The sequence below is a fragment of the Salmo trutta genome, unplaced genomic scaffold (genome assembly GCF_901001165.1).
Source record: "Salmo trutta unplaced genomic scaffold, fSalTru1.1, whole genome shotgun sequence".
Lineage (NCBI taxonomy): Eukaryota > Metazoa > Chordata > Actinopteri > Salmoniformes > Salmonidae > Salmo > Salmo trutta.
In genome coordinates, this window is record NW_021823195.1 from 2,849,500 (window position 1) to 2,862,218 (window position 12,719).

General features: G+C 47.0%; 1 protein-coding gene across 1 annotated transcript in view; it reads right to left on the reverse strand.

The window, feature by feature from the left end:
- The window catches only part of LOC115189572 (exocyst complex component 6), a 70,566-nt gene that overhangs the window by 16,909 nt on the left and 40,938 nt on the right, over positions 1 to 12,719 (reverse strand). The window contains exons 5-10 of the mRNA XM_029748189.1: positions 9,555 to 9,600; positions 7,344 to 7,548; positions 5,634 to 5,795; positions 5,079 to 5,147; positions 2,950 to 3,033; positions 1,445 to 1,612 (exon numbers count right to left, since the gene is read on the reverse strand). Of these exons, the coding sequence (XP_029604049.1) occupies positions 1,445 to 1,612; positions 2,950 to 3,033; positions 5,079 to 5,147; positions 5,634 to 5,795; positions 7,344 to 7,548; positions 9,555 to 9,600 (734 nt within the window). The remainder of the gene's footprint in view (positions 1 to 1,444; positions 1,613 to 2,949; positions 3,034 to 5,078; positions 5,148 to 5,633; positions 5,796 to 7,343; positions 7,549 to 9,554; positions 9,601 to 12,719) is intronic.

Sequence of the window (12,719 nt, forward strand, 5' to 3'; positions counted from 1 at the left end):
TGGTATCTAGAAGCCTTGGTGTTGGGAATGATAAGTGGTATCTAGAAGCCTTGGTGTTAGAATGATAAGTGGTATCTAGAAGCCTTGGTGTTGGGAATGATAAGTGGTATCTAGAAGCCTTGGTGTTGGGAATGATAAGTGGTATCTAGAAGCCTTGGTGTTGGGAATGATAAGTGGTATCTAGAAGCCTTGGTGTTGGGAATGATAAGTGGTATCTAGAAGCCTTGGTGTTGGGAATGGTAAGGGTTTATCTAGAAGCCTTGGTGTTGGGAATGGTAAGGGTTTATCTAGAAGCCTTGGTGTTGGGAATGGTAAGGGTTTATCTAGAAGCCTTGGTGTTGGGAATGATAAGGGTTTATCTAGAAGCCTTGGTGTTGGGAATGATAAGGGTATCTAGAAGCCTTGGTGTTGGGAATGATAAGTGGTATCTAGAAGCCTTGGTGTTGGGAATGATAAGGGTTTATCTAGAAGCCTTGTTCCTGGAAGGCCCTCCCGGTGAGCAGCATTGAGCAGGGCTCCACTGGTCTAATGAAGAGCTCAGGTCATCGCAGGCTAATGGGGACAGATTGGAACCGTAACAGGAAGTAGTGTGAACATGGTAACATGGCTGTGTGCTCAGAGGCGTGGAGAGAGAGAGGGAGGCAGCAGGGGCCAGGCCGTCGGACATCAGTCAGGGACGCCGGTAATATCCCAGGGCTGGGACTCACGGGGTCTCACAGCCTGGGTCCTGGGGGACCAACAAAGGCCTGGTTAAACCCTACTGCTTAGGGTTTAGTGTGACTGCTACTCTGGTCCTCTCTCACCGCTGAGAGACTTTAGCCCCCTGCTAGGAGGCTTTCAATGGCAAAAAGACACAGGGCTGAGCGCTCCATGACCACACAGACCTTGTTGAGCCGGGACACTCACTCCCACTCACATACAGGGGTGTGTTAGCTGTACTCACAGAGTGTGGTTGTGTGTGTACTCACAGTGTGTGTGTGTGTGTGTGTGTGTGTGTGTACTCACAGTGTGTGTGTGTGTGTGTGTGTACTCACAGTGTGTGTGTGTGTACTCACAGTGTGTGTACTCACAGAGTGTGTGTGTGTGTTCACAGAGTGTGTGTACTCACAGAGTGTGTATGTGTGTGTGTGTACTCACAGAGTGTGTACTCACAGAGTGTGTGTGTGTGTACTCACAGAGAGTGTGTGTGTGTGTGTGTGTGTCTGTGTGTGTGTGTGTGTGTACTCACAGAGTGTGTGTACTCACAGAGTGTGTATGTGTGTGTGTGTACTCACAGAGTGTGTACTCACAGAGTGTGTGTGTGTGTACTCACAGAGAGTGTGTGTGTGTGTGTGTGTGTGTGTGTGTGTGTGTACTCACAGAGTGTGTACTCACAGAGTGTGTGTGTGTGTACTCACAGAGAGTGTGTGTGTGTGTGTGTGTGTGTGTGTGTGTGTGTACTCACAGAGTGTGTGCGGAGCACGGCAGTGATCTTAGACAGGGCCATGTTCCACAGTTCATCAGTAAAGGCTCTGGTCAACAGTCCCTGTGTGGAGTGCAGAACGTGATCCTCCACCAGGAAGAAGCCAACGATCTGATTGAAGTAGCGCCGGTAGCCCTCCACCGTCTCCTGCTGCACCAGGAAACACAACACATTATACATGGAGGAGGGGAACAGAGAGGAGGGGAACACAGAGGAGGGGAACAGAGAGGAGGGGAACACAGAGGAGGGGAACACAGAGGAGGGGAACAGAGAGGAGGGGAACACAGAGGAGGGGAACAGAGAGGAGGGGAACACAGAGAAGGGGAACACAGAGGAGGGGAACACAGAGGAGGGGAACACAGAGGAGGGGAACAGAGAGGAGGGGAACACAGAGGAGGGGAACACAGAGGAGGGGAACACAGAGGAGGGGAACACAGAGGAGGGGAACACAGAGGAGGGGAACACAGAGGAGGGGAACAGAGAGGAGGGGTACAGAGAGGAGGGGAACACAGAGGAGGGGAACACAGAGGAGGGGAACACAGAGGAGGGGAACAGAGAGGAGGGGTACAGAGAGGAGGGGAACACAGAGGAGGGGAACAGAGAGGAGGGGTACAGAGAGGAGGGGAACACAGAGGAGGGGAACAGAGAGGAGGGGAACACAGAGGAGGGGAACACAGAGGAGGGGAACACAGAGGAGGGGAACACAGAGGAGGGGAACACAGAGGAGGGGAACACAGAGGAGGGAACAGAGAGGAGGGGTACAGAGAGGAGGGGAACACAGAGGAGGGGAACACAGAGGAGGGGAACACAGAGGAGGGGAACAGAGAGGAGGGGTACAGAGAGGAGGGGAACACAGAGGAGGGGAACAGAGAGGAGGGGTACAGAGAGGAGGGGAACACAGAGGAGGGGAACAGAGAGGAGGGGAACACAGAGGAGGGGAACACAGAGGAGGGGAACACAGAGGAGGGGAACACAGAGGAGGGGAACAGAGAGGAGGGGAACACAGAGGAGGGGAACAGAGAGGAGGGGAACACAGAGGAGGGGAACAGAGAGGAGGGGAACACAGAGGAGGGGAACAGAGAGGAGGGGAACACAGAGGAGGGGAACACAGAGGAGGGGAACAGAGAGGAGGGGAACACAGAGGAGGGGAACACAGAGGAGGGGAACACAGAGGAGGGGAACACAGAGGAGGGGAACACAGAAGGGGAACAGAGAGAAGGGGAACAGAGGAGGGGAACAGAGAGGAGAGGAACACAGAGGAGGGGAACAGAGAGAAGGGAAACAGAGAGGAGGGGAACACAGAGGAGGGGAACAGAGAGAGAAGGGGAACAGAGAGGAGGGGAACAGAGAGAGAAGGGGAACACAGAGGAGGGGAACAGAGAGAAGGGAAACAGAGAGGAGGGGAACAGAGAGAAGGGGAACAGAGAGGAGGGGAACACAGAGATGTAGAAGAGAACGGATGAAGGGAAGGTTGTTTCTCTCCTCACCATGTTCGACTGGGGCTGCAGCACCAGCCTGGCCTGTTTCCTCCTCTGTTTCCTGTAGTAGTTCTCAAATGTCTCTCTGTCCCCCTGGAAACGGAGACGGAACGACGAGTCAGATGGTTCACTCCACGTAGAAATGTGAAGCATCCGGATTGCATTTCCACTCACTACCAAATATGGTGATCAAATCAAATGTATTTATAAAGCCCTTCTTACATCAGCTGATATCTCAAAGTGCTGTACAGAAACCCAGCCTAAAACCCCAAACAGCAAGCAATGCAGGTGTAGAAGCACGGTGGCTAGGAAAAAACTCCCTAGAAAGGCCAGAACCTAGGAAGAAACCTAGAGAGGAACCAGGCTCTGAGGGGAGGCCAGTCCTCTTCTGGCTGTGCTGGGTGGAGAGGAACCAGGCTATGAGGGGTAGAGAGGAACCAGGCTATGAGGGGTGGCCAGTCCTCTTCTGGCTGTGCCGAGGTGGAGATTATAACAGAACATGGCCAAGATGTTGAAATGTTCATAGGAAGTCCAGGAAGTCCAGTGGTCGGCGGAGGGAGAACGTTGGACGACATTCAGGTAAATTGTCATTGGTGAAACATTTGATCTCATTACAGTTTTCTGTTCCCAAAAATCTATAATCTGTTAACAACAGAGAGGACTGCGTTTTTTTAAGACTTCATCCTAGTTTCTAAAAACGCCATTGTTTAGGAGTGCAAGGACAAAGAGTTAATGAAAATGCAGACTGACCATCCCTTAACCAGCAGGTGTAGACCTCACAGTGAAATGCAGACTGACCAGGCCTTAACCAACAGGTTTAGACCTCACAGTGAAATGCAGACTGACCAGCCCTTAACCAACAGGTGTAGACCTCACAGTGAAATGCAGACTGTGAGGTCTATATACAGGAAGTACCAGGTAATAACATGGCTACATACAGGAAGTACCAGGTAATAACATGGTTATATACAGGGAGTACCAGGTAATAACATGGCTATATACAGGAAGTACCAGGTAATAACATGGCTATATACAGGAAGTACCAGGTAATAACATGGCTATATACAGGAAGTACCAGGTAATAACATGGCTATATACAGGGAGTACCAGGTAATAACATGGCTATATACACAGGGTACCAGGTAATAACATGGCTATATACAGGGAGTACCAGGTAATAACATGGCATTAACCAGGGAGTACCAGGTAATAACATGGCTATATACAGGGAGTACCAGGTAATAACATGGTTATATACAGGGAGTACCAGGTAATAACATGGTTATATACAGGGAGTACCAGGTAATAACATGGTTATATACAGGGAGTACCAGGTAATAACATGGTTATATACAGGGAGTACCAGGTAATAACATGGTTATATACAGGGAGTACCAGGTAATAACATGGCTATATACAGGGAGTACCAGGTAATAACATGGTTATATACAGGGAGTACCAGGTAATAACATGGTTATATACAGGGAGTACCAGGTAATAACATGGCTATATACAGGGAGTACCAGGTAATAACATGGTTATATACAGGGAGTACCAGGTAATAACATGGTTATATACAGGGAGTACCAGGTAATAACATGGCTATATACAGGGAGTACCAGGTAGTAACATGGCTATATACAGGGAGTACCAGGTAATAACATGGCTATATACAGGGAGTACCAGGTAATAACATGGCTATATACAGGGAGTACCAGGTAATAACATGGTTATATACAGGGAGTACCAGGTAATAACATGGTTATATACAGGGAGTACCAGGTAATAACATGGCTATATACAGGGAGTACCAGGTAGTAACATGGCTATATACAGGAAGTACCAGGTAATAACATGGCTATATACAGGGAGTACCAGGTAATAACATGGCTATATACAGGGAGTACCAGGTAATAACATGGCTATATACAGGAAGTACCAGGTAATAACATGGTTATATACAGGAAGTACCAGGAATAACATGGCTATATACAGGGAGTACCAGGTAATAACATGGCTATATACAGGGAGTACCAGGTAATAACATGGTTATATACAGGAAGTACCAGGTATTAACATGGCTATATACAGAATAGGCTGCCATTTGCACAATAATTAACAATAAATAGTGTACATACCAGAACGGTGTAGATGTGGAGACATCTGTAAACAGGAGAGAAATCCACCAGGTCCTGGGCTGTTAACACCTGGGAAGTGAACCACAGTCAGGACTCAGGAAGTTAAACCATGTTACGGTAGTGAACCACAGTCAGGACTCAGGAAGTTAAACCATGTTACGGTAGTGAATCACAGTCAGGACTCAGGAAGTTAAACCACGTTACGGTAGTGAACCACAGTCAGGACTCAGGAAGTTAAACCATGTTACGGTAGTGAACCACAGTCAGGACTCAGGAAGTTAAACCATGTTACGGTAGTGAACCACAGTCAGGACTCAGGAAGTTAAACCATGTTACGGTAGTGAACCACAGTCAGGACTCAGGAAGTTAAACCATGTTACGGTAGTGAACCACAGTCAGGACTCAGTCATTCACTCATTTCAACAGTTTCATGATCACTTTGGCTTTTCTTATAAATAATGTACAGGGTGCCTTCACATTACCTGTGGATAACTTCAACATGTTGTTTTAATACTGGACCAGAGAGTATGAAAAAAGATGTCTGAAAAGACTCACCTCCTCCTCTGATTGGTCCTCCTCCACTCCCTCCTCCTCCGCCGCCGCGAGGCCGTTGTGCTGCGTTGGCGTCCGGCCATTCAGGGAGTAGACTGGCTTGGTGTAGCCCATACCACTGTCCTGCTTCTGAACCACGCTGTTAAACGTCCTGTGCTGCTGAGCCTGGGAGGGACAAACAACACAGTCAGACCTCTCTCCTTCTCAGAGGACAAAAGCTTCCTAGCACAAGATCAGACATATTTTTGTTCATTTTCTACAATAGCTAGAATTGTTTTAGATTTTTTTTTCACCTTTATTTAACCAGGTAGGCAAGTTGAGAACAAGTTCTCATTTACAACTGCGACCTGGCCAAGATAAAGCAAAGCAGTTTGACACATACAACACAGAGTTACACATGGAGTAAAACAAACATACAGTCAATAATACAGTAGAACAATAAGTCTATATACAATGTGAGCAAATGTAGTAAGATAAGGGAGGTAAGGCAATAAATAGGCCATGGTGGCGAAGTATTTACAATTTAGCAATTAAACACTGGAATGGTAGATGTGCAGAAAATGAATGTGCAAGTAGAGATACTGGGGTGTAAAGGATCAAAAACAGGCCCTCCGATTTGACACACTGAACTCTGTCTGAGAAGTAGTTGGTGAACCAGGCGAGGCAGTCATTAGAGAAACCGAGGCTGTCGAGTCTGCCAATAAGTATTTCGGTGATTGACAGAGACGAAAGCCTTGGCCAGGTCGATGAATCTCAATATCAAACACACATTTCTCCTTTCAAAAACGCTAATTTTAAATTTAATCAGACTCTCTTATCCAGAGCGACTTGTAGTAGTGAGCGCATATATTTTCATACTTTTGTTTTGTACTGCATCCAAAATACCATGATGGTAAATCATAGATTTGAGTCTCCAACTTCAGTGATTTTTGCAATTCGCTCCAGTCACTGGCAGCAGAGAACTGGAAGGAAAGGTGGCCAAAGGAGGAATTGGCTTTGGGGGTGACCAGAGAGATATACCTGCTGGAGCGCGTGCTACAGGTGGGTGCTGCTATGGTGACCAGTGAGCTGAGATAAGGCGGGGCTTTACCTAGCAGAGACTTGTAGATGACCTGGAGCCAGTGGGTTTGGCGACGAGTATGAAGCGAGGGCCAGCCAACGAGAGCGTACAGGTCGCAGTGGTGGGTTGTATATGGGGCTTTGGTGACAAAACGGATGGCACTGTGATAGACTGCATCCAGCTTGTTGAGTAGGGTATTGGAGGCTATTTTGTAAATGACATCGCCGAAGTCGAGGATCGGTAGGATGGTCAGTTTTACGAGGGTATGTTTGGCAGCATGAGTGAAGGATGCTTTGTTGCGAAATAGGAAGCCAATTCTAGATTTAACTTTGGATTGGAGATGGTTAATGTGAGTCTGGAAGGAGAGTTTACAGTCTAACCAGACACCCAGGTATTTGTAGTTGTCCACATATTCTAAGTCAGAACCGTAGTGATGCTGGATGGGCGGGCAGGTGCGGGCAGTGATTGGTTGAAGAGCATGCATTTAGTTTTACCTGCGTTTAAGATCAGTTGGAGGCCACGGAAGGAGAGTTGTATGGCATTGAAGCTCGTCTGGAGGTTAGTTAACACAGTGTCCAAAGGGCCAGTGTCTTACCTGTTTTATACCTATACTCTGCCTGTTTCTATATAATAACAACAACAACGTCTCTTACCTGCTTCATGGCGGTCTCTCCGATCTTGTCCGAGTGTTTCCTGATGCTCTCCAGGAAGTCCTTGAGGTCGGACATGGAGATGTCCTTAATGTCCTCTCGGAGCTTGGGCAGGTTGTCAGCCATGATCTGACAGAAGCGGTAACGGCTGACCCGCGGGATGAACACCTTCTCCAGCTGCTCCATGGTCTTCAACGCAGCGTAGTGTCTAAGGAACACAGATACCTGCCGTCACTTCTCATCCCTCCCTCTCTCTCTCTCTCTCTCTAGTCTGGTTGGGCTTTCATACGGCTACTGTATAAAATGGTTTCCTCTGCTGAACGAGAGTTTAATTACTGAAAACACCGCTGTATTTGTTAAGGATGATTAGATGACGGAGGACCAATGAATACTGTATCGGAATATAAACTTGTAAGAGGGAAATGTGTACTAGTTGAAATACACTGGATGTGGAGCCATACAGTAGATTCAGTCTTTTATCAGTGTTGCAGAGAAAAGGATTGTTTATGTGAAAGACCTGGACTGGGTGGTGTTTACTGTGAGTGGCAGGACAAAGACCTGGGCTGGGTGGTGGTGTTTACTGTGAGTGGCAGGACAAAGACCTGGACTGGGTGGTGGTGTTTACTGTGAGTGGCAGGACAAAGACCTGGACTGGGTGGTGGTGTTTACTGTGAGTGGCAGGACAAAGACCTGGACTGGGTGGTGTTTACTGTGAGTGGCAGGACAAAGACCTGGACTGGGTGGTGTTTACTGTGAGTGGCAGGACAAAGACCTGGGCTGGGTGGTGTTTACTGTGAGTGGCAGGACAAAGACCTGGACTGGGTGGTGTTTACTGTGAGTGGCAGGACAAAGACCTGGACTGGGTGGTGGTTACTGTGAGTGGCAGGACAAAGACCTGGACTGGGTGGTGGTGGTTACTGTGAGTGGCAGGACAAAGACCTGGACTGGGCTGGGTGGTGTTTACTGTGAGTGGCAGGACAAAGACCTGGACTGGGTGGTGGTGTTTACTGTGAGTGGCAGGACAAAGACCTGGACTGGGTGGTGTTTACTGTGAGTGGCAGGACAAAGACCTGGACTGGGTGGTGTTTACTGTGAGTGGCAGGACAAAGACCTGGGCTGGGTGGTGGTGTTTACTGTGAGTGGCAGGACAAAGACCTGGGCTGGGTGGTGTTTACTGTGAGTGGCAGGACAAAGACCTGGGCTGGGTGGTGGTGTTTACTGTGAGTGGCAGGACAAAGACCTGGACTGGGTGGTGTTTACTGTGAGTGGCAGGACAAAGACCTGGACTGGGTGGTGTTTACTGTGAGTGGCAGGACAAAGACCTGGACTGGGTGGTGTTTACTGTGAGTGGCAAGACAAAGACCTGGGCTGGGTGGTGGTGTTACTGTGAGTGGCAGGACAAAGACCTGGACTGGGTGGTGGTGTTTACTGTGAGTGGCAGGACAAAGACCTGGACTGGGTGGTGGTGTTTACTGTGAGTGGCAGGACATGTCACCATGTCCTAACCCAGTGATGACATCACATAATAACCCCATGTCCTAACCGTTATAATTGAATGTACCACCAACAGAATGTTGCGGGCGGCGCTAGAGGCCTGCCCATTTTCAGTTTGTCTACCCTCAATAAACGTATAGAAGAAGAAAGCGGTCAACTTTAAAATATAGATTTCCCTCAATGACGCTGCCCATGATGCCACAGAAGCGACCGATGGCAAAGCAAGGATGTCTCTTTCCAACTCTCTGACCGGCGCCTGTGACAGCGATGTTGTCTAGGCCGGCGCTGTGCTGTGAAGAAGGGTCAAGGGTCACACAAGGTCAACTGTTCTGCGTTTGAACGGTGACCCTCTTCCCTACGATGTGTTATGACTGATTAAAACAGACGTTAAGCGACAAGGAAGGGTCTTCACTGTCAGGTTCCCCGTGAGCTTCACTTCCCCTCTGCTTGGGTCCATTCAAATAGTGTCTATTTACAGTTTCCCGTTAATCATACTTCTGTGAATTGTTCAGTATTCTGTGACGTAAAGATAGCCTGCCTTTTGTTTGTGAGCTATATTGAGCCAGAGAGGGTTTCTAGGAAAGCGTTAGGGTCTTACTGTCCAAAGCACCATGTTATCTAGAGAGGGGGACTTCATAGTTAATATATTGCGGTGGAGGAAAAACATTGATGACAACAACAATGAACATAGTGAGGAGAGAAAGGAAGTAGATCACTCACCTTTTGGATTCAAGCTGCTCCTTCAATTTACTGTACATTTCTAGGACTGCAAAAGGACAAAAATAAGAGGGGAGAGTTAGCTTTTAGAACAGAGAGGAGAGGTAGCTTTTAGAACAGAGGGGAGAGGTAGCTTTTAGAACAGAGGGGAGAGGTAGCTTTTAGAACAGAGAGGAGAGGTAGCTTTTAGAACAGAGAGGTAGCTTTTAGAACAGAGAGGAGAGTTAGCTTTTAGAACAGAGAGGAGAGGTAGCTTTTAGAACAGAGGGGAGAGGTAGCTTTTAGAACAGAGAGGAGAGGTAGCTTTTAGAACAGAGAGGAGAGGTAGCTTTTAGAACAGAGAGGAGAGGTAGCTTTTAGAACAGAGAGGAGAGGTAGCTTTTAGAACAGAGAGGAGAGGTAGCTTTTAGAACAGAGAGGAGAGGTAGCTTTTAGAACAGAGAGGAGAGGTAGCTTTTAGAACAGAGAGGAGAGGTAGCTTTTAGAACAGAGAGGTAGCTTTTAGAACAGAGAGGAGAGGTAGCTTTTAGATTAGAACAGAGAGGAGAGGTAGCTTTTAGAACAGAGAGGAGAGGTAGCTTTTAGAACAGAGAGGAGAGGTAGCTTTTAGAACAGAGAGGAGAGGTTAGCTTTTAGAACAGAGAGGAGAGGTAGCTTTAGAACAGAGAGGAGAGGTAGCTTTTAGAACAGAGAGGAGAGGTAGCTTTTAGAACAGAGAGGGGAGAGGTAGCTTTTAGAACAGAGAGGAGAGGTAGCTTTTAGAACAGAGAGGAGAGGTAGCTTTTAGAACAGAGAGGTAGCTTTTAGAACAGAGAGGAGAGAGGTAGCTTTTAGAACAGAGAGGAGAGGTAGCTTTTAGAACAGAGAGGGAGAGGTAGCTTTTAGAACAGAGAGGAGAGGTAGCTTTTAGAACAGAGGGGAGAGGTAGCTTTTAGAACAGAGAGGAGAGGTAGCTTTTAGAACAGAGAGGAGAGGTAGCTTTTAGAACAGAGAGGAGAGGTAGCTTTTAGAACAGAGAGGAGAGGTAGCTTTTAGAACAGAGAGGGAGAGGTAGCTTTTAGAACAGAGAGGGAGAGGTAGCTTTTAGAACAGAGAGGAGAGGTAGCTTTTAGAACAGAGAGGAGAGGTAGCTTTTAGAACAGAGAGGTAGCTTTTAGAACAGAGAGGAGAGAGGTAGCTTTTAGAACAGAGAGGAGAGGTAGCTTTTAGAACAGAGAGGGGAGAGGTAGCTTTTAGAACAGAGAGGGGAGAGGTAGCTTTTAGAACAGAGAGGAGAGGTAGCTTTTAGAACAGAGAGGAGAGGTAGCTTTTAGAACAGAGAGGAGAGGTAGCTTTTAGAACAGAGAGGAGAGAGGTAGCTTTTAGAACAGAGAGGGGAGAGGTAGCTTTTAGAACAGAGAGGGGAGAGGTAGCTTTTAGAACAGAGAGGGGAGAGGTAGCTTTTAGAACAGAGAGGGGAGAGGTAGCTTTTAGAACAGAGAGGGGAGAGGTAGCTTTTAGAACAGAGAGGAGAGAGGTAGCTTTTAGAACAGAGAGGAGAGGTAGCTTTTAGAACAGAGAGGTAGCTTTTAGAACAGAAAGATGAGGTAGCTTTTAAAACAGAAAGATGAGGTAGCTTTTAGAACAGAGAGGAGAGGGGTAGCTTTTAGAACAGAAAGATGAGGTAGCTTTTAGAACAGAGAGAGGAGAGGTAGCTTTTAGAACAGACAGTGGAGAGGTAGCTTTTAGAACAGAGAGGGGAGAGGTAGCTTTTAGAACAGAGAGGAGAGAGGTAGCTTTCAGAAGAGAGAGGTAGCTCTCAGAAGAGAGAGGGGGGAGGTAGCTTTTAGAACAGAGAGGGGAGAGGTAGCTTTCAGAACAGAGAGGGGAGAGGTAGCTTTCAGAACAGAGAGGGGAGAGGTAGCTTTTAGAACAGAGAGGAGAGAGGTAGCTTTTAGAACAGAGAGCAGAGAGGTAGCTTTCAGAACAGAGAGAGGGAAGGTAGCTTTTAGAACAGAGAGAGGGGAGGTAGCTTTCAGAACAGAGAGAGGGGAGGTAGCTTTCAGAACAGAGAGAGGGGAGGTAGCTTTTAGAACAGAGAGGGGAGAGGTAGCTTTTAGAACAGAGAGGAGAGAAGTAGCTTTTAGAACAGAGAGGGGAGAGGTAGCTTTTAGAACAGAGAGGAGAGAGGTAGCTTTTAGAACAGAAAGAAGAGAGGGGAGAGGTAGCCTTTAGAACAAAGGGGTAGCTTTCAGAACAGAAAGAAGAGAGGTAGCTTTGAGAACAGAGAGCAGAGAGGTAGCTTTCAGAACAGAGAAAGAGGTAGCTTTTAGAACAGAGAGGAGAGAGGTAGCTTTTAGAACAGAAAGAAGAGAGGGGAGAGGTAGCTTTGAGAACAGAGAGCAGAGAGGTAGCTTTCAGAACAGAGAAAGAGGTAGCTTTCAGAACAGAGAAAGAGGTAGCTTTTAGAACACACAATGTTATTAGGTGTTATAGTATAGATTATATCTCACCAGGTAGACACAGCTGTAGTCATGTTATGTTATATCTCACCAGGTATACACAGCTGTAGTCATGTTATATCTCACAAGGTATACACAGCTGTAGTCATGTTATGTTATATATCACCAGGTATACACAGCTGTAGTCATGTTATGTTATATCTCACCAGGTAGACACAGCTGTAGTCATGTCATGTTATATCTCACCAGGTATACACAGCTGTAGTCATGTTATGTTATATCTCACCAGGTAGACACAGCTGTAGTCATGTTATATCTCACCAGGTATACACAGCTGTAGTCATGTTATATCTCACCAGGTATACACAGCTGTAGTCATGTTATATCTCACCAGGTAGACACAGCTGTAGTCATGTTATGTTATATCTCACCAGGTATACACAGCTGTAGTCATGTTATGTTATATCTCACAAGGTAGACACAGCTGTAGTCATGTTATGTTATATCTCACCAGGTATACACAGCTGCAGTCATGGTATATCTCACCAGGTAGACACAGCTGTAGTCATGTTATGTTATATCTCACCAGGTATACACAGCTGTAGTCATGTTATGTTATATCTCACCAGGTATACACAGCTGTAGTCATGTTATGTTATATATCACCAGGTATACACAGCTGTAGTCATGTTATATATCACCAGGTATACACAGCTGTAGTCATGTT